Source organism: Dryas octopetala, chromosome 2, assembly GCF_963921425.1.
Source record: "Dryas octopetala chromosome 2, drDryOcto1.1, whole genome shotgun sequence".
NCBI classification, from domain to species: domain Eukaryota; kingdom Viridiplantae; phylum Streptophyta; class Magnoliopsida; order Rosales; family Rosaceae; genus Dryas; species Dryas octopetala.
The window spans coordinates 23,809,123-23,836,283 of NC_141367.1; the positions used below are offsets into that span (position 1 = coordinate 23,809,123).

The 27,161-nt window shown below is 36.1% G+C and overlaps 4 protein-coding genes, 1 non-coding gene and 1 pseudogene across 7 annotated transcripts; 1 reads left to right on the forward strand and 5 right to left on the reverse strand.

Annotated features, from left to right (window-relative positions):
* Window positions 1–734: 734 nt before the first annotated feature.
* Window positions 735–4,516, reverse strand: AAE7 (acyl-activating enzyme 7). Its single transcript, XM_086233561.1, has 3 exons — window positions 4,232–4,516; window positions 2,439–3,029; window positions 735–1,862 (listed from the first exon to the last, which is right to left on the reverse strand). Exons 1-3 carry the CDS (start codon window positions 4,445–4,447, stop codon window positions 966–968), a joined length of 1,704 nt encoding a protein of 567 aa, XP_086089687.1. The 5' UTR covers window positions 4,448–4,516; the 3' UTR covers window positions 735–965.
* Window positions 4,517–7,941: 3,425 nt separating this feature from the next.
* Window positions 7,942–10,115, reverse strand: CTL2 (chitinase-like protein). The gene is made up of 3 exons (XM_086231731.1): window positions 9,618–10,115; window positions 9,155–9,314; window positions 7,942–8,797 (listed from the first exon to the last, which is right to left on the reverse strand). The coding sequence occupies exons 1-3, from the start codon at window positions 10,003–10,005 to the stop codon at window positions 8,368–8,370; spliced, it is 978 nt and encodes a 325-aa protein (XP_086087857.1). The 5' UTR covers window positions 10,006–10,115; the 3' UTR covers window positions 7,942–8,367.
* A 2,859-nt stretch (window positions 10,116–12,974) lies between these two features.
* Window positions 12,975–20,714, forward strand: LOC147294404 (calmodulin-binding transcription activator). Of its 2 annotated transcripts, none has more exons than XM_086233672.1 (14): window positions 12,975–13,121; window positions 13,250–13,347; window positions 13,737–13,862; window positions 14,077–14,192; window positions 14,932–15,020; window positions 15,104–15,149; window positions 15,642–15,777; window positions 16,039–16,140; window positions 16,240–16,316; window positions 16,986–17,399; window positions 18,092–18,786; window positions 19,170–19,716; window positions 19,979–20,287; window positions 20,375–20,714. In XM_086233672.1, exons 2-14 carry the CDS (start codon window positions 13,296–13,298, stop codon window positions 20,420–20,422), a joined length of 2,757 nt encoding a protein of 918 aa, XP_086089798.1. In that variant the 5' UTR covers window positions 12,975–13,121; window positions 13,250–13,295; the 3' UTR covers window positions 20,423–20,714. The 2 variants fall into 2 exon arrangements, with proteins under 2 accessions (XP_086089798.1, XP_086089799.1); XM_086233673.1 differs by having other exon boundaries at window positions 15,648–15,777.
* Window positions 20,715–21,054: 340 nt separating this feature from the next.
* LOC147294405 (small COPII coat GTPase SAR1A) lies at window positions 21,055–22,714 on the reverse strand. The gene is made up of 3 exons (XM_086233674.1): window positions 22,488–22,714; window positions 22,257–22,388; window positions 21,055–21,710 (listed from the first exon to the last, which is right to left on the reverse strand). Exons 1-3 carry the CDS (start codon window positions 22,614–22,616, stop codon window positions 21,393–21,395), a joined length of 579 nt encoding a protein of 192 aa, XP_086089800.1. The 5' UTR covers window positions 22,617–22,714; the 3' UTR covers window positions 21,055–21,392.
* A 703-nt stretch (window positions 22,715–23,417) lies between these two features.
* Window positions 23,418–25,749, reverse strand: LOC147294406 (small COPII coat GTPase SAR1A pseudogene; annotated as a pseudogene). The gene is made up of 2 exons (XR_015120245.1): window positions 25,558–25,749; window positions 23,418–24,085 (listed from the first exon to the last, which is right to left on the reverse strand). The product of XR_015120245.1 is annotated as a small COPII coat GTPase SAR1A pseudogene (transcript).
* On the reverse strand, window positions 24,917–25,040 carry LOC147294407 (small nucleolar RNA snoR83). Its single transcript, XR_015120984.1, has one exon. It is a non-coding gene; the product is annotated as a small nucleolar RNA snoR83 (small nucleolar RNA).
* Window positions 25,750–27,161: the final 1,412 nt, after the last annotated feature.

The window sequence follows — 27,161 nt, forward strand, 5'->3', positions numbered from 1 at the left end:
TTAAATTTGAGTTAGAATGCTCCATCGGAATATCCAAAATTGTAATTGGATAATTAGTTAGCACCAAACAATTATGAGTGATGATACTGTCCAAGGGTGGTGGACATGGGTATTGTGTGAGAAATTATATATCACATCGGAAATAAAGAGTCTTGTTTTACAATATATAACACTATAAGTGTCTTCACTCATTGCCAATAAAATTTAAGTTAAATTTTCTAAAATAAAAATAAAATAAAAAAAAACCACATGTCAGTCACTTCACCCGTGATCCTGTTGTTGGAGAGGCCTATTTTCCTACTCAAACAAAATTCTCACATCGACACTAAATTTTTAAAAATACTAATATAGTCATCCAAACTATCTCCAAAAGAATGGCAAATTGTTAGAGCAAACTAGCAAAGTGACCTTACTTTAGCATAACATTTTTCTCTTTCAAAAAATTCACTCTTTTTTGAACAAAAAAACAATTTGTCACTCCAACTTTATTATTTATTTTATCTTTTGTTATTTGCATTCAATGCCAAAAAGAAAAGCATCAATTTTCGATTTTATTCATTTAATAATAGGTGAGACCCAATTGATGTGTCAAAGTTGATGAAAAAATTTGTTGTGAGAAGTATATAAGGCAAAATTTGTGTGGGTTACAGTAAGAGCATCTCCAAAGGATGCTGCAGCATCATCCTATCTGTTTCTTTTGGATCAATTAGATATTTGAAAAACTTAGCCAAATATATCAAACGGCCTTTATAAAGCTTGTAAAGAGTCTTAAATCTATTTTTCCAAATTCTATAATCTGTGTGAGAAATTTTGGTCACAGAGGATTCGGACTCCTCCCCGGGACTTAAGCTTTTCTTTCAGTGCCAAAAGGAAATGGATAACAGGCTAATAATAGAATCTTAGCACTAATTATACAGCAAGCTTTTATTAGCTTTATATAATGACCAACATCATACAGTTACAAGTTACAACTTACTCATCTTGACAGGTCCCAACTCTTTAGCCTTGGTCCTCAGCAAATGCTTCTGTATCTTCCCGGTAGCTGTCTTTGGCAATGGTCCAAATACCACAGATCTGGGAGCCCAATAAGCAGGCATCTTTTTCCGGCAGAACTTCATTATATCCTCTGCGAGTCGCTTTTCATCAGACTTATCTACACTCGGCTTCAATGTCACAAAAGCACAAGGAGTCTCACCCCACTTATCATCCGGCCTTGCAACCACTGATACCTCCAGTATGGCTGGGTGTTGATATAAAGCATTCTCTATCTCCACGCTGCTGATGTTCTCACCTCCAGAGATGATGATGTCCTTTGATCTGTCTTTAATTTCTATATACCCATCTGGATGCTTCACAGCAAGATCCCCAGAATGAAACCATCCATTAACAAAACTTTCCTCGTTCGCCTTTGGGTTTTTTAAATACCCCTTCATTACACAATTTCCTCTCATCATTATCTCTCCCACGGTAGCTCCATCAGTAGGAACAGGTTTCATAGTCTGAGGGTTGAGAACATCTAGGCCCTCCAAACCAATATACCGAACACCTTGACGCGCATTTAGCCGCGCTTGGGTTTCAGGGGGGAGTGAGTCCCACTCAGGCTTCCATGAACATACGGTGGAGGGGCCATAAGTTTCAGATAGACCATAAGTGTGGGTGACTCGGAAGCCCCTTTGGGACATTGCAAAGAGAACAGAAGGTGGAGGGGCAGCACCGGCGGTCATCACTTGTACAACATGAGGGAGAGGAAGGATAGTCTCATCTGGTGGAGCATTAACTATGGTGTTGAGTACCACAGGTGCAGCACAAAAGTGAGTCACGCCATACTTTGCAATCGCTGAATAGACTGCCTTTGCTGTAACCTATACAAATGCAAAAAGGGCAGTGTGGGCATGAACATCTAAGGCAAGCAACCATGGAAAACTAAGTGAAAAGAAAACAAATAGCTGCACTGTATACTATAATAATTATCCTCCAAATAAGCCCAGCATTGACCTACAGAGAAGTAGAAGAATTTAAAAAAATAAAATTTGAAGTTCAGTTTAGTCCACTACAAACTGCCTGAACATCATATATCTCATAAAATAAAATAAAATATTTGACACTACTTTAACTGCAGCTTCATTGCCACAATGCAGAAAAGTCCACTACGAGCTCCAAGAAGCATATCTATATTGGTGTCTTAATAGTTAATCAAGGTTGCCATCACACCTAGGCCAATAGGTTGACTACAAAAACTGATCAGATTCTATACATTCTGTCCACAATAATTCAGCAATTGCATGCATATCATGGGCCCTTATATTTTTAACATGCATTAGTGACAGCATCAAATATAAGCTATAACACTATAACTAAATCATGGGGGATCAGTACAATTACTTCAGATGCTGAATTAAATATAGAGCACTTGCATATACAAAATATCAGTAATTTACCTGTCGAAGGCATATGCTTGTCCCACAAAGAGCTGCAAGTGTCCAAGTGTAGCACCAACCATTGCAATGGAACATGGGTAGAGTCCAAAGATATACAGCTCCTTCTTTCATCCCCCAGACAAGACCACCACTTAAAGCCATCAGATATGCTCCGCGGTGATGCAACACCACCCCCTTAGGGCTGGCTGTTGTGCCAGAAGTATAACCCAAAGCAATGCTCTGCCACTCATCCTCCGGTGGTTTCCAAGCATACTCAGGGTCACCAGTTTCCAAGAATTTCTCATATTCAATGGCACCTCTTCCCAAAGCACATTGGAGCGTCACAGGATCACAGCTTTCATCACCTATGACAATTAAAAGTGGAGGCTTGAAACGGCCTTTGCTTTTGTCTGCCAAAATTTTCAAAGCTTCCTCTGCCAAGGTAAAAAATTCTTGATCCACCATCACAACTGCAGAAGCTGAATGACCAAGAAGGAAAGCAATGGTTGATGCATTTAGACGGACATTGATAGTGTTTAACACAGCTCCTGCCATTGGAACTCCAAAATGAGCTTCATAGATGGCTGGGACATTTGGGGCAATTACTGCTACCTGTTGTAATACCAGAGAAGTAATATATCAGTCAACAAGCTCCAACACAACACAAGAAGCATATAACAAAAGCTGAGAATCAGACCCAACACAAGAGAATAAGTAGATGTACAGTAGTCAAGGTATCTTAAATTGATCTACCATCTAAACTGTCGAAACGAGGTGCACATTATGGTTTAAGAGATTATCAGAATGTTTCAACACAAGGTTCCAAGTAAGTATTACAGTGTGTTTAAAATAAAAAAACCATCTTCGCATGCCAGTCGAAAGCGAATTAAGTCCATCAAAACAATCTCATTATCAAGCATAAAAGATCTGTTGAGAGCATAAAACAACTAAAAAAGAACTTCAAAAAGCTCCCCAATAACAAGCATGGTGTAGACACCTAGACCATATGTGTAACCATTTTTTCTTTGTTTCAACTGTGTTCCATATCTACGTGGAAACTTTCCTTTTGATTCCCTTTTTCTTTCTAAGGAAATGCCAATTTCATTTGAAAAAGCTCATGTTTGTGTCAATTAAATCACTTGGAAGTATGGAAAAGATCGGCACTTCCAGAGAACATTATGAACTCTATTATGGGACAGACAACGGAAAAAAGTGCAACAGAAGTCTCTAAAATTTTCTTCTCATCAGCATTGGGTATTCAAATCCCAAAAAAGGATAATCAACTAATATATTCAATCCAATGAGAAAAAAACATTAATGGGTACAAAACTAAAAGCAAGTTTTTTACATATATGAGGTGAAAGGCACTAAATACAAAGCAACCCACAAAGAAATGTAGCATTTCGGTGTGAATAGGTGTGAACATCAACAAGTAAGCTAAAATCTATAGTAGTAAACAGTCTAAGAAAACATTATCAGTTTTGGCTAGAAAACAAGCGGAGACCACATTAACTGCTCTGCTCCACCAAATATAGAAATCATAAATATTACATATCCCACTTCAATTTCATTCCATAAATTCCAATTAATCATGAAAAAGACTTTACCTTTTTCCTTCTAAATCTCCCATAAACTCCACAACACATATATTACAAAAAGAACAATTATTATTTTTTTTTTTAAATAAACCAATTTAGCACGCAGCCATAAGGAAATGAAACAGTGACACAAGTTTTTATTGTTTTGTCTACTTCCGAGAGTGAAACGAAATCAAAAGTGAGGTGGTGGAGTTTGAATTGGGTGTACGGAATTACCGTGCTACCGAGGCCGATGCTGTGCTTGGAGAGAGCGGAGGCCAGACGACGGCAACGCTGGTAAGTCTCTTGCCACGTGTAGTGCCGAGATCCGTGGATCACCGATTTCCGGGTCGGATGCACCAAAGCCGCTCTATCCAGAAACCACAGCGGCGTTAGTGCCGTGTAGTTCGCTGCGTTCTTCGGCAGATCGTCTATGTCGCGCTCCACCACCATCTCCGCTGCACCCGCACCTCTCTCTCTCTCTGTGAAATCGGGGTTTACTTTGGTGACGTGGAGTGGGTAGCTAATGACAAAGAAGCTGACAAAGTTGGTAGTTGAACTGGTTTATATACACGGGCTCCATGATTGCGTGGCTGCCCATTGACGGCTGCCATCAACGACACGTGTCGTGTTTCGCGCCTCATTTTCGGACTTGATTAACAAATACTTTCTTTTGGGTTCATTGTCTTTAACCCAGTAATTCTGTTTAAACTTTAAAGATGTATTTTTAATTTTTTTTAAATGGGTTTCCCATACATAATAGAAATAATTACTCTCTACTACATTTTACTTATTGTTTGTAACATGTAATACACATATTTAAAATATTTAATAATTAGGTCACTTTGAAAGTGAATTGGTTACCAATTTCTTAGTACCAATTCGGTATAGGCTTTTTATTTTAGCCATTCAAGCAATCCAATAATTGCTAATTTTTTAAATTTTTCAAAACTCTCTCACGTATCTCTCTCTTCCTCATTTCTAAAATTTATCTTCTCTTTCATCACTCTCTTTCTCTCTCCTCAAGCACTCTCTCTATGTTCCCTCTTGCTCTTCCTCGCTACAACTTTCATCGACGACGTGTGTGTGCATCCGGCCATAAATGGCGACAAGAGGATCATTCATGACTTCCTCTCTCTTCCCCCTTCATCCTTGTGAGCTCGGAACACCCAGCAACCCTCAGACACGATCAAAGCCCCGATGTTGACTTTGATCTCGGCCTTGTCGCAACGTTGCCGAAGAACAAGCCAAGTTCCTCACTATAACAATGCCTAGAAAGTTATTAGGGAAGCCAACTCCACCCTCGTGCCTTCCTTATCAGTAGTAGGTTTTTTATTTTTTTTTTGTTTAGTTCAGTTTCTGAAACTGCAGTTTTCTGAAACTACAGTTTATTAGAGTTGCAGTTACTAACCGCAAGTGAAATTGCAGTTTATTGGAGTTGCAGACTTGAAGTTTCAATTTTCGTTTTTTGGTGATGCGTTGATGCTGGTATTTTGTAAGGTGTCTGCATGCTGTGTTTTTGTTATGTCTATTTTCGTCAAAACAATGCGCGGGGTAAATGAGCTTTTTGTGGCGCGGAGATCTAGTGGTAGTGTGATGTCCGCAAATGAAAAATGAGTTTGTGGTAGTTGGTATGCAAAGGAATAATGAGGCTTTAAGTAGTTTTGGTTAATAAAATTAGATGTCAATACCTGTATATTAATGGACTTTTCATAATATAAGGAAAATTGTTATAATTTTGATAAAGATGTTATTTTTTTTTCGGTAGACAAGTGCCACAAATTTTGATAAGCTTGGTGAAACCTTCCATATGTATTTTTAGCCTTATCCTTTCTTTGTCAGGATAAAACAAGCCTTAAACAGTTAAACTCATGGAATTCATATATATATTTTTGTCCAGAAAAAAAAAATATAAGGAGCAATTAAACACATATTGTTGCATCTAATAAATGGAAGACAATAAAAAGGAAGGGGAGTGGGAGTGCTATACTGCTATGTGCCTCAATAAATCGTGTCTTAATAATATGGATTTTTTATGTTAATTATAGTATTTAAATTTGTTATTTACAATTCATAATTATTTACTATGTAAGTCTTTTTAAAGACTTATCTATTCTTTTTTTAATTTTACAAAATTTAAATTAAATTACAAAATATTAAGATTTAAAAATTCCCAAATTAGAAAAACCTATAGGCTATAGCTAGATCTTTGAAAAAAAAAAAAAAAAAAACGATTTCATCACAGAAAAGTTAGCCTTTACTTATTTAATACAAGCAGATTCCAACAAAGAAGGCAACACTAGGAGGGATACTAGCTAGTGGAATGGGATCTTTACTCTGATTGAATTTAACTCAACAAAGACGAAGAAGAAGGAGAATTTGATGAACTGCTTCCTGAGAGTTTTGCATACCACTGCAACCAAAAGAGGCATTATTGTTAAGCTGCTTTAGTTGAAGAGGCTTCAACCAAAAAACTACCCCAACCCCAATTCACCAAAATACCTATGAAATAAAAGAGAGAAAAAAAAAAAATTGATTGATAGAAGAAGCATGCTTTTTGGACTATTGGAGGACTATTGGAGATAAGAATAAGTTAGACTTGGATAGATAGAGCCTCCCCCTTCAACGTGTTGCAGATTCTTTTGTTTTTTTTTTTTGGTTTTGATGGAGATGAAGAACGTTGGATTCTTTAAACAACAATTGGATTGTATTGAGTAATTATAAATAATAAATTGATAATATAAAATCTTAATACAATTATGAATTACTAGCATTGGTTTTGTGATGAGTAGGATCGTCTTTTAATAAAAAAAATAATTTTAATTTGATATTGTAAATTAATAGTGATGTGTATAATTACATAAAAGTATAAAACTAATTAGTGATGTGTACCAATTAATTTTGCCACATAGATTGAGGTACAAATTAAGGCACAATTATTGAGGTCCTAAATCTTTTCCCTAAAATGGAAAAGGAAAAGGAAAAACTTTAGAGAGCTAAGTGATAAAAGTTTTGAGTGTGAAAGTAGAAATAAGTTTTCAATTCCTATCAAAAGAAAATAAGAAAATAAGTTTTCAATATCAATGAATTTAATTTGGAAAGAATGTAGTCTGAAATTCTGAATGGTCTTCGGATGTATTAAAAAATAAAATTTGTATTTACATCTCGAAAAGAAAAATGTGTGATAATTCATAATTGCCATATTAATTAATTACATAATATGTTCACATAGTGTCTGCTTTGTACGCCGTATTTGACCATTATACTTTATTATATCATAGTAGAATAAATGATGAAGTTTTTCAACTACTTGTCTTTGTTGAGTTTTAGACTTTAGTAATCCAAATTCCAAAAGTCTTATCAATTATATAATTATAACCCAACAATACAGCACAAAGGTACACAACCAAGTCATTTTGCACAACAAGGGATACATATAATATGTATATTTATATATACCTTGTTAGTGGTTACTTTGAGTAAGCACTAATCCCTTGGAAATTAAAGCTGATGTATCCATCAATATATAACCCACTCGGATGACTTTTTTTATATTTTTTTATTAAGACTTGGATGACTTTTTTATTTATTTATTTTTATTAAGACTTGGATGACTTATTACTTATTAGTGTAGAACAGATTAGCATACAATGGAATGTTTTCCGTTCAAATCCTTACGAACACAAAAACATGCACTTGAATTTATATAATATGTGTAATTATGAATGATTGCACATGATTATCTTAAACTTGTATCTAATAAAGGAACAAGTGAATTATAAGAGTTTTATTCGTCACATCATATTTGTCTTTATAACAAAAAATAATAAATCAAGGGTAGGGAACCTGCTCTCCAGTGCATAGATGGCCAAAAAAAGGGGTGCAGTACGTGCATAGCAATCTTGTACAATATTTGCGAAACCAAGTTTTGTGTGAGAATTATTAAATGTTAAGAAGATATCAACAGGGATCTTGCAAAAATGGGATTAATTGAAGAGTTTTGAGTATATACAACAACAACATGGTTCATACAATTCAAATTGCATTACTGCATATGTGATATGACACACTTGGAATTTAAAAACCAGAAATCACAAAATGTATACAATAATAACAATGGACGTACAGCTGCATGTACATATCATATGCACACAGTATGCCTGCTTGCTGCAACTTCACACAAAGACAAACTTGAATACATTCTGTCTTCATCTTGCTCCCCTTGCTTGCTCTTCAATGCATATATTCTCAAAACAATTTACCAGCCTTCCTTATTAATATTATGTAATTTTTTAAGGAGGATTAGCTCAACAAATTCAACAATTGACATGCTACCTATAAGTCCATCACCATTCACCACCAAGCAAAGTTCATCAAGAAGATGAAGATGAAGAAGACGAAGACGAAGACGAAGAGGGTTCGAAAGCTTCCTGCTCAGCACAGCTGAGCACATCATGAGGGCCTGCCTCTTCTCGGCCAACACCGATAAGATCAAGGTAATACAGGTAATGGGAGACAATGTTGTTCATGGAGTCAACATCACCTTGTCCACAAACTTGATCTCCATAGAGCACATTGAGGGTGGTACCAAACCCAGGAACCCTCTTGGCCAAAGTGTCATTCTTGGTGGGCTTCCACTTGCCAACAAAGACATCATGGGCCGAAGGCAAGTGCTTCTTCACTGGGGTCATCCACCTCCAAATTGCAGCCTGGAAGGCCAGGGTTGCATTCTGTTCTATGTATTCTGGATGGTTCAACAAGTCCACCTTCAGGGCTTCCCCTGTTTCTCCATAGTTGTAGTTCCTGAAAATCAAAGACACCCAAAATAAAATAGTAAAAGAAAAAAAATGTAAGATCAAAATATTGCTGCTTTCTACCCACAAATGATTTTATTTTGCTTTAACCATGCAAACAGCAGTACCATTTTTTTCTCTTTTATGTTGACAACCTCTCTCTCACACAATTAATCTATCACATGTCAGTCACATTTTTTTGTGAGAGGGAGGTCGTATACAACGGTTGTATGTAAGAATTTCTCTTCTTGCAAACTCATCAAATCTCCAATAAAGTTTTTGTTTAGAGCTAGCATGCATGGTCAGGCATAGAGTGAAACTGAAAAATTGGGAGAATGAAAAGGCAGGGAAGGTGCATTGTTTATACCAATAGAGTGGCAAGGCACCACGACCATGGTATGAAGCACCGGGAGAGCAAGGGTAAGTGTATTTGTAATAGTCATCACAGTAAAACTGGCTAGGACTCATCTCCTTGTTGTAGCAAAGACCCCAAGCCAGTGGTCCTCCTGTGGCTACCCCATACCCACCTGAAATATTATTTGAAACAAACCACCATCATAGAGTCCATAAGTCCAAGCAACAACAATAAAATGCACAACATTCCTAGATTAATCAGAATCAAGTAAGCTATCAAATCCCTTATATATAAATGACTCCAAAATCCCAAATCCCAATGCTTCAACTTCCTCATCTGCAATTTTGGTGCTTTAAACCAAAATTTTCATGCACAACCCAAATCAAATCCATTTCAAAACAAGTTCAGTGACACCCCAGAGAAAAGCCTACAAAACAAAACCCATGATTGATTTAAGCTTTATTTACACACTTACATGAGGTTTTGCTGCCAACATGGCCAAGAAAGGCTGCAACTTCCTTCATCCCCTGGAGCTTGCTTCCTGTGGTACCAAAGCCATGAGGCTGGTACTCAGCAGCGGCAGTAATGAAAGAATGGTAGTCCCAGAACCCCACTGCATGTGCCACAGGCGCATTGCGCTTAGAGAAAAGGTTCTCAAATTGGTAGGATTGGAAGTAGTCGGAAATGGTCTGGTTGCAGCAATAAGCTGACCATCCCTTACACTCCCACCCTTTGTCACACAACTTCTTGCCCTTTACAATCTTCACCAAGGGCTTCACAGGCGAGGACTCTTGAGCATTCACAACATGCACTAGCAGTATTGTAGCGGCCATTGAGATAAGCACAACCCACTTGGCCTCCATTTTTTGCTAATGGGAATAACAGAGAATGCTTTGTGTTTGTGTTGCAGAATTGTGAAGAGGGTGGAAGGAGATTTAAATTAATGTTTGGGGGAGTGAAAGGGAGAGAAAATGAGTGTGTAACAAATGTGAAGGTAGGAAGAGACTATCAGAGAAATTGAATGTGCAACTTATTATTAAAAAGAACGTGTAAATGTAACCCTTACCCACCACACACCTTGTATACGTTGGCTTCTTGCTTCTAGTTTATTCCTTCTTTGAGTGCAAGGGAAGCAATATTCAAGCAAAACTTGAATGCAGATCCAGCAAAACACGAACACTCGAACCTTTGCTTGCCCAGAGAGTGATTCAGAATTCACTTGCTTCACCAACTTGCGCCTGAGATGGGCTTTTGTATTATTCGTGTAAATTTGGTTGGGGAAACGTTGGACCAGGAAAAACCAATGAAATCCTAAACCCATTTAAAGATGAGTGCTTCTATTCTATTCATCAAAAAAATATTATAGAGCTAATCAATTACTAAGATAATATAATGTTAACTATTCTTTTAGATGTACTACACAATATAATTTTATGATCCAAATCGTTCATATTTTAGGGCTTCATTCAAAGATCAATCTTGCAAAAAAATCAACCAAATCATAAATCATTTAGTCATTAATTATCATTACAATCATTTTATGTTTTATTAAAAACTTGTGTTTGTCCAATTACATGAGCACAATTAGCTTATTAATAATTGACTAAACGATTTTCAATTTTATTGAATTTTTGCAAGGATGATATTTGAATAGGAATCTTAAAAATAAATAATTTGGATCATGATATTGCATTGTGTAATGTGCTAAAAATAATGATTAGCGTTGTATTATCTTACTAATTGGTTAGCTTTAAAGTGCCCCTCTCTATTCATACCCACACATTTATCTTTGCGGAGCTGGATATATAATTTCTTTTAATCTATATTCATCTTTTTTATGTTAATTGACCAACCTTCACACATTTTGTTCTCGGGTAGTGTTATAGGCACTAACTGCTATGTTATCTTGGTAAATAAAAATTGAGATAATAATTAGTGTCTTTAGTATGAGAATAACTTCTATGGAAAAAGGAGAGTGACATGGCATTACAAACGTGAAAAGAGGAAGGGTTGGAACATTGTGATGTGAGACCCTCTCCTCTCTTATGTTTGTAGAGTAAAACTTTCATGTAATAAGTGTATATCTACATTATTTTTATCTCTCTTGTCACGTGACTGAGGGAGAATTAAAAAATAAACACTTAAGATTTATACATATATTATGAGAGAAATAAACATATAAAATATATTAACACATAACTCGTAATGAAGGAGATAAACACATGAGGTATTTGTGGTGCCACATCACTGTCACTATCCTTATTATAAGGAAGTACTTCTCGAGAAAATCTTTTATGGAACGAGTATATGTGTTTATTTATTGGGAAAATTTTACAAACATGACACATACTTTGATGGTTGTTTTATTTCAGGACATTAATTTTGCTTTGTGTTAATGAAAGACACATACTTTCATTTTGTGTCAATTAAGGACCATATTTTTTTCAATTTTTATCACAACTTTGGCCTGACGTTGGACCCATCAAAACTCCACCAAATTTAGCAAACTTATACTTGGTTTAAAGATATGCATCTCCTCTTTACAACCATATAAAAATCACCCAAATCGGATTTCTACAATTTCAGATAATCGGCCCCAAAGTAGGATACTCGAAATTATTTGATTTTTTAAATTTTTTCTCAGAGGTCCGATATGACAATTTCAGGTATCCTACTTTTGGGCCAATTATCTGGAGTTGTAGATGTCCGATTTGAGTGATCTTTATATGGTTGTAAAGAAGAGATGCATAACTTTAAACCAAGTATAAATTTGCTAAATTTGGTAGAGTTTTGATGAGTTCAATGTCAGGCCAAAGTTGAGATAAAAATTAAAAAAAATATGGTTCTTAATTGACACAAAATAAAAGTATGTGTCTTTCATTAACACGAATCAAAATTAATGTCTTGAAATGAAACAACTATCAAAGTATGTGTTTTATTTGTAAATTTTTTCCTTATTTATTTTATTACGTAATGAGAGAGAGATATAAACGTTTTTTTTGCTGCCTCTAGTCTAGTGGTATTATTTGTTGCGGACTTTTGATATGTATACATTGACTGACTGACACATCAGTCAAGCCCTAGGGTTTGAAAAGGAGAAAAAGAAGATGAGGAGGGCCCATCATAATTCACAGTGGGTCCCGTAAAGCATACGTGTGTCAATATATATAACAAATGCGTTGAACAATCGATGTTTTATGTCTGTAGCCTGTACTGCGTACCCGGTTAAGAGCAAATTGAGCAATACAATCCGGAAGAGTCGGACAGTGAAACTTAGCACCTAGTAGTAGTACAGTGCACACACAAGTACAAAACAACGTCGGTAGTAGTCGGTACTACGAATCATGAAACACACACGCCTTTCCTAAGCGTGTGAATTGAATGTGATCGACTTCTTCATTGTCAAAATAAAATCAGCACAAAAGGTTGTGCCTGGTTCAAATTTGGTCAAAGAAATCGACGGCGGCTCCACTAGCATCAGATCGTGTTAAGACATCGGTAAATTAAGGAAATCTCTCATAAATACAATTTTGAATTGATCCGTTTTAAAAAAAGAGAAAACTGAAAAGGACATAAATACCCATTTACTTTGGCGGGTTCCAACTAAAGATCAATAATTCGACCAAAAAACTAAAAAAAAAAACTAAAGATCAGTCGTTTCAATCAACGGCCTAAAATCAGCCGAATCAGACGGCTACTATCCGCCACCGCAGTATTGCTATCCTGCACCGCCTTGCAGAGTAGAGAAAACCGAACCAGCTGACCTGACCTGTCCTGTGCATTTTTCATTTTTTGTATCTACCGGTTTTTTTTTAACCAGGAAAAGCAAAAAGTCCTTGCTTTTACAATTGTTTTCTTGTCAGCTTCATTTGGTGCCTTTTAATTTTACGAAAAACTGACAATCATAGAGGCTTTCAGTCTTCAGACTACAGACACTGCTGGAGCTCCCAACAACCTTCTTTCAATTAATTTTAATAAGGTAATTTTCAGCTTCGTTGATTTTGTTTTCGGTTTTTGATCGTTTTCAATATTTCTGATAGTAAGTTTTTTAATTTTGAGAAATTATTATTACTTGAATAGTTGAATGTGTCTTTGTTTGGGTTTAAGCTTTGAGTGAGAAGAATTATTGGGATTTCGTAAAGGTTTTTTGAGAATGGAAAAGCAGCTCGTGGGTTCAGAGATTCATGGGTTCCATACATTGCAAGGTACGACGATTGATGAAGTACCCTTTTTTTAAATAGAATTTTTGTTACTTTTTGTATGCTTAATTTGGTGTATCTTGGAAAGTGATTGGTTTTATTCTTGAAAGAAAGTAAATTTTAGCTTTGGATTGCTCTTTTTTGAAAGTAATTTACTTATCCAATGGAAGCAAGAGCATGAGAGCTTGGATTTTCCTTTAGGAAGTGCTTCCAGTGAATTCCAAAGCGAAATTTGCATGAATAAAAGCGATAAGAAGTATTTTTATTGCAGTTTTAATAATGACAGTGCATTTTGATCAGATTTCATGATTTAATATGGTACTGAGTACATTATTTACCAGGATATAATTTCCCTTGCTCATTTGTCTTGTTGTGGGTTCTTGGTTTGTGCACAGATTTGGATGTTGGGACTATTATGGAGGAAGCCAAAGCAAGATGGCTCCGCCCAAATGAAATTCATGCAGTACTCTATAATTACAAGAATTTTGCCATCAATGTCAAGCCGGTGAACTTACCCAAAAGTAAATATATGTTATGCAATCATTATCATGAATTAATAGTTCTTATAGCTGTAGTTCAATCAATTGGTGACAGAGAAACATATTTCCTGTGTTGTTTTGATGAACTTTACGCACATGACATACAGCTTCTGCTGGTGTTAACTTTGACAGGAAATTATGTGAATACTGAAGCTGTTGTCTTGTCTGTTTGGGTATGTTTTTCTTAATGTAACAGGTGGCACTATAGTATTGTTTGACCGTAAGATGCTTAGAAACTTCAGGAAAGATGGTCATAACTGGAAGAAGAAAAAAGACGGGAAGACAGTTAAAGAAGCTCATGAACATTTGAAAGTGAGTGTTTGTTTTTTGTATTTTATATTTTATATTTTTTCTTCCCTCTAAGGTGCTATTTGGCATAACATATTTACATGACTTATTGTTGCTTCGTGAATCAGTGGTCTTTTCCCAACACTTCTAACGTTGTTTTCTAAGGTTTGTAATTGTCATGGTAACATCGAATGTTTTCTGTGACCGTATCAATGCTGGGATTATAATTCATAGAGAAATAACATCTTATAACTTAATAAAAGAGATGGCCCTGCATATTGTTGAATATCAACTTTTTAACCAACCCCAAAAAGTTGGGATTGATTATTAAAAAGGCTCCATTGAAACTTGTCTCATGGCAATTTCCTATAAAGTGCTTCATGCTTTAAAAGTTGCCAGTAATTTTATTGACTGCACAATTTCATTAATCAAAACTTGGTTGAATTGCATCTTTTGCACCCATGCTCCAACCAGTGGCCTCATGTGTCTTGATTTTTCCTTTTTGTAACTTTTTTGTTTGTTAATCTGTTTCTTACCATCTTAATTGTTTCTAAATGTTCACTGTTTTGATTGACAGGGTGTAAGGAAATGGTGTTTGTTGTTCTCTCTTATAGTTGTTTTCTTCGTCCCATATGTGCCAAATGATTCTCTCTGTTACAACATGTTCTATTTACACCTTTCAGCTTGAGAATTGTAGCTTAGTTTGCCATGGAATGATCATTGTCAGTTCTATCAAATTTTGTCATTTGTTTTAATGGTTCAGGTTGGTAATGAAGAAAGGATTCATGTATACTATGCACATGGCGAGGATAGCCCAACCTTTGTCCGGAGGTGTTATTGGCTGCTTGATAAGTATGTAATAATTACTGTTTATGTGGATTCATGAGTGAATCATAGTGTTCTTATTGACAGTTTCGTTGTTATTCTTGTTGCAGGAGTCTAGAGCACATAGTCCTTGTTCATTACCGTGAAACACAGGAGGTGCTTTTTTTTTTTTTCTTTCTATTTGTAGCTCATCCACTGTTTTCCTTTTCAATGTTACTTCTAGATGAAGCAATTTCGGAATATTGATGCTCCCTTTCAGAGCATGAATAATTGTCTATTATTGCAGTCTCAGATATTTAAATGCTTATTATTTTATTATTTTTCAGAAATTTTCAGTTTAAACTTGTTTTAAAGCAATTAGTTTAAGTGTAGTGCAAACATATAATCCTAATTTTATAGACACTGTACACTCTAGCCACATAGTTTCTTCCGTTCCAGGAAGAAATATTGTACACTGGCTTCTGAAAAATTGTCTTAGGCACCGGAAGATATCTTATTTTATGATAAATAAAGTAAGAACTTGGGAATAACTTCATGCATAAGTGGCAGCACTTAGCAATCTGTAAAACCAATTTTTTGTGCCATTCTTTTCAATAACTAACTAGATCTTCTGACCTTATATTGGGCTGTTGTTGGCTTATGATACAGTTGCAGGGTTCTCCAGTCACACCTGTGAATTCAAATTCTAGTTCAGTCTCTGACCCATCTGCGCCTTGGCTTTTCTCAGAAGAACTTGATACTGGGGCTAAACATGCATATTATGCTGGTGAAAATGGACTTTTAGGTGACTGTAGATGAACTTTCTGCAAGATGACTTATATAATACTTTTGTTTTGGAATACTCTGTTTCATTTCAGCAAACCATAATGGAATTTCTAGTTAGTGAAGTTAGAAGAACTAAAATTACTTTTTCATTATTCTTAATGTTTTAATAATTTTTACCTAGTTTAGTTGAGGTTGTTACTTTTTTTTTTGTATTTTTTTCTAATTTTTCTTGAAAATGGATATACAAGGTTCTTACCCTTGGTTTGTTGATGATCAACAGAGCCTGGTGACGGTTTGACTGTTAATAATCATGAACAGAGGCTCCATGATATTAACACACTTGACTGGGATGAGCTTCTGGTTACAGATGATTCTAAAGGAGGTAAGCAGCCAGATAACAGTTTTTTCTAGAGCCAGAATGTGGAAAGTATTAACCATTCTTCTCTTTGTTTTTTTCTTTTTCCTTTTTTTTGTGTTGTAGGTGGTTACAGGTTGCCAGACAAAGTTTCATCCTTTGAACAGCAGAATCAAGTTGTGGGAAATGGCTCCATAAGTGGCGTAAGTAGATTCATTCGTACTTCTAAATTTATGTCCCCCATTTGTTGTAGTCCTTCCACACTGGCATTTTATTCTTTCTTATACTTTCATATGTGTTGTATGTGTTGTCATATTATTCTACTGCAATTTTTTTGCACAAACAAGCACATTCCCCCCCTCCCCCCAATGAGACACCTCTTACAACTTGCATTATTTATAGGTATAATTCTTGTATTGTTTTTGTTCTCTGACTTCACTTGTAAAAAAAAAAGGTTTCAGTTCTTTGATTTCCATCTTTGGGACAGTAAAATGATACTACTTGGAGAGATTGGTTTATTTCAAACTTCTGGGCTGTAGGAAAATGCAATATATATAAAATATATAGTAAGTTTCTATTGCTATATAGTCTTAATCAGAATTGATGATTAGGTGAAATCATGCTTGAATGTTATGTCCCAATCGACAAACAACATAGTGTAACAAATGGATGCTAGGAGACAGTCCAGACTGTCTGACATGAGAGTGAAGTTAATGGCTTGCATTTAATCGTTAGATCAGTTATACGGTTAAGATACAAGTTTCTAATTTAGGTCTTTATCTGGTCGCCTCCATGTGTGTGTGTGTGTGTGTGGAGGTTTTGAATGATTGTGTGAACAGTGAAGTGGCCAATTAATTGGTTTGTCTTTTCAGGAAGCCAGCAGTTTATCAGCTGAAATTTCTTCTTTTGGTAATTTAACCAATCCGACTGCAAGGAGTGATAACATTCATTTCAACCTTCAAGACAATCTTTATGTTCAGACAGTGGGGGGTGATGTCAATTCAAATGTCTTAAGGAATTCTATTGCCAAGGGAAACAGTGATTCCTTGGACATTTTGGTTAATGATGGATTGCATAGTCAGGACAGTTTTGGGAGATGGGTAAACCAGATCATGACCGACTCTCCTGGCTCAGTGGATGACCCAGTACATGAATCCTCATGTTCAGCTGCTCAAGATTCATTTGCTTCTCCAGCAATGGATCGTCTTCAATCTTCTGGTCCTGAGCAAATATTTAACATAACTGACGTGTCACCTGCTTGGGCTTTTTCAAATGAAAAAACAAAGGTTTCCTCTTTGGTTTATATTATTCCTCATATTATTTTCTATAATATTCATCGAATGTTATGTGCACCTTTTGTTATTCATGAGTAACAAATGAAATCTTATATTCTTGAAATGCCAATAAGTAATCTTTACTGAGGTAGAGAATAACTCATAGGTAAGAAGGAAGTATTCATCCTTTAATTTTATTGGCAATAATAAGATATTGCATAGTAGTTGAACAAGTCAAGCATATAGAATCATTGAATATACCTAACATCACAGTGACATGATTAAAATATTAAAATATCAAAACAAGTTTTAATGAAATAATTTCTTGTTATGTGGCATGGAAATTGAATTATTTAGAATGTGATCAATGTACTTGTTCATAAGTACAGGAATATAAGAAGTAAGGTGATTTTAGAATTAAGTCCAAATGGCTATATATATAGTAAATAAATAAATGCATTAAACTGGATCTTAATTATTGGTGGAATAGGAACTGCTGTTGTTTTATTAGTTTTTAAAAAATAGAATGATCATAAGGTTGAAACGTGTGTCCTTGTAATTGCTTCTGAGGCCTCTATCTTGGCATGACAGGTGTTGATCTGTGCTGATTTGCAATGATCCACCTAGTATATCTTCTAATTAACTTGAACAATCAGGTTGTAATATTCAGCACAAATTCTAGCCTCTAATTAATTCTTTTGCAGATTCTAATCACTGGCTTCTTTCATCAAGAGTTTTTACATCTTGCAAAGTCCAATCTACTTTGTGTCTGTGGCGACATATGTGTTCCAGCAGAAATTGTTCAGCCTGGGGTGTATCGCTGTTTCGTACCACCACATTTGCCTAGAATAGTAAACATTTTTATGAGTTTTGATGGCCATAAACCCATCAGCCTAGTGCTAAATTTTGAATATCGTGCTCCTATGTTGAGTGACCCAATAGTTCCTTCAGAAGATAACAGATGGGAGGAGTTCCAAGTACAGATGCGCCTTGCTTATTTGCTTTTCTCTAAATCTAAGAACCTTAACATTCTATCTAGTAAAGTATCACCGAATGCCCTGAAAGAAGCGAAGAAGTTTTCCCAAAAAACCTCCCACATATGTAATAGCTGGGCATATTTGATTAAGTCAATTGATGACAACAAAATTCCGTTACCAGTGGCAAAGGATGGTCTGTTTGAACTCATTTTGAGAAACAGACTAAAGGATTGGCTGTTGGAGAAAGTTGTTGACAGCTCTAGAACCAAAGAATATGATGCTCATGGTCAAGGAGTAATCCATTTATGTGCTATTCTAGAATATGCATGGGCTGTTCGCATGTTTTCATGGTCAGGCTTGTCATTAGACTTTCGTGATAGACGTGGATGGACAGCCCTTCATTGGGCTGCTTATTGTGGAAGGTATGCTTTTATTTTTATTAATATTTGTTATTGTGGAAGGTATGGTTTTATCATCATTTTTTTATTTTGTAATTTGCATAATTCTTTGAAAAGTATCTTCTGCTTCACTAGTTAGGTTGGCTGCATCCTGTTAAACTTTTATCACTTCTGTATTAGAACTTTTCCAACTCTATATCTTTTCCTCACTCAGGAGAGCTTGAGCTTTATGTCACCAGTTTTTATCTTCTTGCTCATATTGATTTTGTGCATGTTTGTTTTACATGCATACATTTGAAGTTAATTAACGTGGAATAACATTGTTTGCATGCATTCTGTGACGAGATTGGAAGTAAATCTTATACGTCTGCAGCAGGTTTTCCTAATTCTAAAACTTTCATGTGCAGGGAGAAAATGGTCGCGGTTCTTTTATCTGTGGGGGCAAAGCCAAACTTGGTCACAGACCCCACTCCAGAAAACCCTGGTGGTTGCACTGCTGCTGATCTTGCATCCATGAAGGGCTATGATGGCTTAGCAGCTTATCTTTCAGAAAAGGCTTTAGTAGAACAATTCAAGGATATGAGCATGGCAGGAAATGCTAGTGGATCTCTTCAAACTAGCACAAACTATACAGAGAACTCCGAGAACCTCAGTGAGGAAGAGTTATATCTAAAGGATACATTGACAGCTTATCGGACAGCTGCTGATGCAGCAGCACGAATACAGGCTGCCTTCAGGGAGAACTCACTAAAACTACGAACTAAAGCACTTCAGTTTTCCATTCCAGAGGATGAAGCACGTGGTATAATTGCAGCATTGAAGATTCAACATGCCTTTCGCAATTATGATACACGAAAAAAGATGTCAGCTGCTGCCCGAATTCAATATAGGTTTCGTACATGGAAGATGCGTCAAGAATTTCTTAACATGCGCCGTCAAGCTATCAAAATTCAAGTAACCCTCTTCCCTTATCTTCTTTCTGGCATAGCTGTCAAATGTATACAACTAGTATGAACCACATGCTGGGATAGACCAAATCCTTTTGGAAGATAAATTTAAATGGCAAATTTTTTAGTCAATCTACATAGTGTCAATCAGTTGCCACTACATACACATTTGATTGGTCAAATTGCAACCTTCATTTGTATTGAGTAATGAATTATTAACTCTCTAGATTCCAGGAAATTTTGGTTGATTACATTTTCTTTTTATGCAGGCTGCTTTCCGGGCCTTCCAAGTGCGGAGGCATTACCGTAAAATTCTCTGGTCAGTTGGAGTGCTTGAGAAAGTTGTTTTGCGGTGGCGCCTTAGAAGAAAAGGGCTTCGTGGGCTTCAAGTTGACCAGATTGAGGCCAATGTAGAACAGAAGCAGGAAAGTGATACGGAAGAGGACTTCTACAGAGCCAGCCGGAAACAAGCTGAAGAGCGTGTTGAGAGATCTGTTGTACGAGTTCAGGCCATGTTCCGATCAAAGAAAGCACAAGAAGATTATAGGAGGATGAAGCTGACCCATAATGAAGCAAGGGTAGGTGATCTAGTTAAAAATTCTTCTTTTAGTGTTACAATACAATTCTGCAGATGCATTATACAATCAAAATCTTGTCTTGTGCAGCTGGAATTTGACGAACTTCTTGATCCTGACACAAACATGGGTAGTTGAAGAAAATTCCCGAGATCGAGACAGGGTTTCGCCAAGGTTCAGACACTTGGGCAAATAATAACATCTGGGGTGGAGCTCCGTACTTGTGTAGCCCTGTACATCTTGTAAATGCATGCCTAGAATAATTAGTTTTGCGCTTTTGACCTTTCAGACCGTTTTGAGATTTTTGAAGGGGTCATAGTTCCAGTGTCTGTATCATGGGTTGGTCTTAATATGCTTCTTTGTTTTTTATGCTCTTGTTAACGTTTTGAGTACAAGTAGATGGTGTTAATATTCAGTGTCATTCCGTTGCTTCCTCGCCCTCAAACAAATTAGTCAGCGTTCCACTACTTTGAAATTGGACTGTGAATTTGGACTGCATGCTTAAAAAATTTATATTTGATCAATAGTCCAGATAGGCGATCCAAACTACCTAGCTTGACATTGGAATCTCCTTAAAAGCAATTTATACATCAGACAACAAAACCAGAGAGAGATGTTGGGTGAACTGATCTCCAACCTCTGTAGTTTTCTTATATCTGGAACGACGTGCTTATTTTTGTCAGCCGGCCCGTCTGTTCTTCTGAGTGCATGCTCTTTTCTATTAATGCTTGTTGAGAGAGAGAGAGAGAGAGAGAGTAATACATAGCATGTTATAACTAAAGAAAGCATTAAAGCAGAGCACACCTTCTGTAAATATTTATTAGTTCTGCAATCTACTTACCAATACATATTGAGAAAACTAACACAACTTATCTATCCTGAAATAGGAAAAACCCAAAAATAATATGAAAAAGCACACTAGATTTTTGAAGCTAAAAATTGAATAGCAAAAAGCTGCTATCTAAGACAACTATCCACTTTACAGGGGCACCTATGCTTAGAAATAGCCAACATCAATTCTACCGAAGAGTATATCACTGTATCAGTGGCAGGAGAATTGTCATTTCAATAACCTGCAATACAGCTGTTTTGTCCATTCATTTGCCTACTAGATGTATTGAGAGACCCACTTGAAGCCTTCCCCATACCCCATCTTGCGGACAATGCTGCACATGAACACCTCAAGGGGGCGGACATTGGAATCGACCAGATTGACCTTCCCCTTTCCTGTGGTGAAGTTAGTCAGGCCCATATGGTAACGCAGTTCATCCTCTGAGGCAGCATAAGGTATGTCGATCTTGTTTCCCAAGATTAGAAATGGGACAGTTGCCAGTGACTCATCGGAGAGAAGAGCATCAAGCTCCCTTTTTGACTCAGCAAATCTCTCCTTGTCAAAAGCATCAACCAGGTAGACTACAGCATCCACCTATACAATCAAAAAGATTGCAGAATATCTATGAATATATGTGCATCACACATGACAAATAAAATATATCATGGCATAAGCCCCATTTTAAGAAAATTGTCCTGTTGGATACTCAAGAGTCACCTTTAGACCCAAAATCAATTTGGCAATAACCCACTAATTGGCATTATAATAAGCACAAATGCCAGACCCTTGACTGCAACCCTGCACCTATAACTACAAATTCAAAGACTAGGAATAGAGTAAAATAACATGAAATCCACTGGATGTCACACCATTGATGTGACTACAAAACTATGGTGAGGATTAAGTATTCATTTAGTCACTACCAAGGTAAACAGCACCATTGTTTCTTTATTCCCTATAGTGGGTTTCATTCCATTGCATACATACATAAAACAAAATTCTAAATTTCGCATTATTTATCAAAAATCTATAACATGCAAGTATGCAACCACAGTTTTGAAGAATGAATCAAATCAAACACTAAATTACCAAAATAAAATAAAATTGAAAGTGGAATTAGCTTTTGAGTAAGATTTAAACCTTGGCGTAATAGTCCTTCCAGACTCTGCGAGCGATCTGGTGTCCACCCAAATCAAAGGCCTTGAACTTAATCTTCCCGATACTGAGTTCCTCGGAGGTCGGGTACTGAGTCGGCTGGTGCTGAACTAATCTCTGCAACCAACAAAAACCCTAAATTGAACCCCAAAACGAAACGACAGTCGTTTAAAATAATAAATTGAATTAGTTTTTCAAAGGAAGAGGAAGAAGTACCTCATCTTTGAGCATGTGTAGCAAGGTGGTCTTTCCGGCATTATCAAGCCCTAAGAACAAGATCTTAGCCTCTTTCTGCCATAGCCCTAGCGATGCCAAAACTCCATAGAACCAATCCACCAGAAACATGCTTGCTTCTCTTTTTTATCGAAGGAGAAATCGAAAGCACCGAGATTGTCAAAGAAAGTGACGGAAAATCCTTTTTTCTGTTTGGTTGGGTTTTTAAAGATTTTCTGGGATTATATATGTATAGGAGTGACTGCTTTGGTGAGGAAAGGGTGATGACGTGGAGCCGGTGGAGAGGGAGGGGTGACTGGGAAATGCCGGTTGGAGAATGGGGATCCTACGTGGAGAGATGTTATTGGATGGTACGCGTCATAAGGCTGTGTCCAGAATCCTGATGTGCTAGCCAACTAGCCAAGCCATCGACTTTGAAACTAGTAGAGTAGATGCCAGATTGCATTGCTTTTCATCGACAAAAATGCATACGTGGAGTAGGATTAAAGCACATAAAATATTGTACGCGACGGTAACAATTATATCCATAATTACTGTTATAATTAAAATTAAAATTCAGAAGGATATCATTTTTTGTCTCCAAAAAAAAAAATTGAGAAGAATTTATCACCCAATTTTTTCCAAACACATAAAAAAAGTCATCGTGACATCATTATAATTTGAATAATTTTGTAACACCACGCCAGCATAGTCAGATTTTAGTCTTCTAGACCACTTGAAATTGGTATTGTCTAATACTCTAATTTAATTGTGAAAGTCCAACCATTCTATATCCCATATTCCCATCCCATGTATTGTCCAACTTAATTGTAAGAGTAACTTCAATTTTGAGTTGCTGACCATTTTTTGATAAGAAAAACTTCTAACATTTTACTGCTTGACCAAAACCACCACAGAAAATACTAGCAGAAGTGAAAGACAATCAAATCCATCACTAGAAAAGAAATAATAGTTTACACAATAAAGAATTGCCAAAGAAGAAGAAATATGACATTATTCAGAATAAAAAAAACTGCTTAACAAGAGCCAGAATTTATCAGAAAATAAGCACACTGAATGACTGAATCTTGTTCTAGAAGCACATATTTTAAAATGAACATTGCGACAAATGATAAACTATCAGAGTTGTTAATCCTTCAATCTGATCAAAATCACATAAGAAATTCTTCTTCCATTATAATTGTGGTCACACTACAAACTGGCAGGAAAAACTTACCACACAAATACTGAACCAAAATGTTATCCCCCTACTCTAGTCCCTATTTTATATATTGGGAGACCCATTTGAAGCCATCCCCATACCCCATCTTGCGGACGATACTGCACATGAAAACCTCAAGGGGCCTGACACTGGAATCCATAAGATTCACTTTTCCCTTGCCAGTTGTGAAATTGGTCAGTCCTAGATGATAGCGCAGCTCATCTTCTGAAGCAGCGTAGGGAATGTCAATTTTGTTGCCCAGCACCAGAAATGGAACATTTGCCAGGCTTTCATCTGAAAGGAGAGCATCCAGCTCCTTCTTTGATTCTGCAAAGCGATCCTTGTCATATGCATCAACCAGGTAAACCACTGCATCCACCTGTTCACAATAGAAAACCGAAATTGAATCAAAAAATTTGCAGCATTTATTTACTTTGGTATGTAATACAATCCACAAAAAGTACTAGATAACATGAATTGAGGCCAACAATATGGACCAAGAGGCCACAGGACACAATAGAAACTCAAGCAATAAAGGGAATTATAACGCTTCAGATATTTGGTAGAGTAGAGCTTCGTGCAGAAAAAAACTCAGAACTTGGTATGCAATCAGGAAAACAGTGAGAGGACAGAGCAATGATATGTCTATACTTGGAATATGGAAGGGAAATAAAACTGAATGCAAGATGGGCAATACTTGGCACTTATTTTTGAAGGGAGAGGTCCCCAAGTCTGATCCAAAATAAAATCACGGCATATTAGTACCGTTGGGAAGAGACAACCTCAACTAAATCTTCAAATGTCTGAAATAGCCCATAAGTCATAAAACCCACTTTCTATAATCTCTTAAGGTTGTCTTCTCTTTTTCACTCTTCTCTATGAATGACTTCTCCATGGATTATGGCTAAAAGATAATTCAAATAAAAAACTAAGAAGCATAGATGTGGACACCATATACATTGATGCTGTGATTTTCAAAAAGCCAAGACTGAATGCCAAGAATAAGATAAATTCTTGTAAATTATAAAAAAGAAACATGTGGAGTACAAGAGAAACAGCGAAGCAAGGTTGCTTTAGTTTAAAGGGTTGAACCAACTCTGTTCTTTTCTCAAAATTATAAAATAAATAATCAAGATGGCTCAAGAAAATAAATCAATGATCTTAATGAGACCCATGTTTCATAATGAGACACGATGGACTTCTATAGACATCATGTATGAAAAGGCACTAGTAAAACACCTCATGGAAAACATAAAGGTGTTCTCAGCAAAACCTCCATTGTAAATGTTTGCCTCCCATGAATCAGATAAACACAAGGAAATTTTGTCTGGGATTATGAAGGCAAAACATGCTAACAAGTGAGTGTGAACTTCAGCTTTCCCATCTACTGAAATCCAACCCAATAGTTGGGATGAAAAAATGTATTTAGACGAGGAACCAAAGCTGAAATGGTTAGCTCGATATTAACAGAGACATTGTTTTGTAGATGGGAATAGTTTGTCCTTACCACATCCAAGCTTAGAAAATTGGAAAACAAACACAGAAACAAGTTAATATAAAAAACAAATGAAAATTCAACTTTTGAAACAGCCTGTGCTGGGTTGGAGTCCACTCCAATTTGATAAATAATAGCATTGAATACCATTTTGAAATCAAAAAACATAATTGCCACTCAAGTAAAACTAGAGATTATGATTCACAAAATTAAAAGTACGCCGAATTATAGTGCAAGCATGAAGTTCATAGAAGCAATATGCAGATCATATTTGAGCTGAAAACTGCAATCTATCAGATTTGAGAACAACTAGTTGAACAAATCCAACACTAAGTGGGAAGGGAAAAAGAAAAGACCTTAGCATAGTAATCCTTCCAGACTCTGCGAGCGATCTGGTGGCCACCCAAATCAAAAGCCTTGAACTTAATCTTGCCAATGCTCAACTCCTCCGAGGTGGGGTGCTGGGTCGGCTGGTGCTGCACTAGTCTCTGCACCAAACCACACAACCCATATGTCAAAAACAAGAAAACCCAATAAGGACCACCATGAAAACAATCACAGAGAGAGAGAGAGAGAGAGAGAGAGAGAGAGAGAGAGAGAGAGAGAGAGAGAAGGGGGTCCTTTTAGAATTACCAATAGTTTTTCTGTTGTTGGGTCCTGAGTAGTTGGGCTAATGGGCTGGTTGACATATCTGATATGAGCTGGACCTATAATGAAACTGGAACCCAAATTACCCAGTAAGAGTCTGTTCGGAAGCTAGCACTTTTATTGGAAGCGCTTTAAGCTCATAATTTTTTTCAAAAAAATTGAACTGTTTCTTTTAAATGTATACATGGGTAGGTGTTTGAAACGCTTTCAAGTGCTTCTATAATGCAAAATCACTTTCAACTTTTTTGTCAAATGCAAACAAATACACTTTTAACTATTTGAAAACATTTTTAGCCATTTTAAAAGCATTATCAAACAGGCCAAATATACTGCTGCTGCTGCCTCTACTTCATAGCTAATTCGGTTAGAACCTCCTTGGAGAGGTCCATGCATTTGGAATCAACATAGGCCTTGAATAACACAGAAAAATTATTCAAAATCTCCATATGTTTGAAAAATCTTTAAAAAAAAAAAAAAAAAAAGAGAGGTTATATTTGATGATAAATTCAAATAATTAACCTATAGATTAACAAGACAAAATTCACTTAATAAAATTCTCAGTATTTAAAAATTATTAAAGTGGAAGGCAGTAATATTAATTTGAAGAACTTTTGTCTTTATTATGTGGTTCATACATTGTTATATTTAATTAAAGTTATTAGCAATTCAATTATACCTTATGATTCACATTTCTCATGAGAGAGGAGACAATATGTTCTTCGAAAATTAAAAATTCAAAGGAATCGGCTCTCCATATGTTTAGAAAATCAAAAATTCAAAAGAATCGTTCCAATAAAGTAAAATTGGACTTCTATTTTTATAAAGAGAGGAAATTCAGGGCCGGTCGTTGAAAATTGTGAATAATTATATAATTTTGATGGTGTTAATTATTTAATTTCAAGAAATTAAATAAACTCTTTTTGGCCAAGAATAAATTAAATAAACTTAATTATAGAGAAACTTGCAGGTACCAGGATTCCACGTGGCAAGTTCAATTTGGTACATGCATGGTACACATATATTCTCCGTCACTCATTATTTGTCACTTGATGACTTGAAGCTTTTTTTTGGTAAATGATGACTTGAAGCTTCAGCTTCACATTTATTCGATGAGATCATTGGTACATGGTACACATGATTTGGTTTTGTAATTTTTGGACCGATCCATTGACCATTGTATAGCTCTAATGGATGGTCAACTAGGGAGTACATGACCTCTACCTTCATCAAAAGCAATTAAATGGGCCACTAATAAGGTTTCCCACATGGAATTAACATAACATAAATATTGTCAATGATCTTCTCAAGCCTG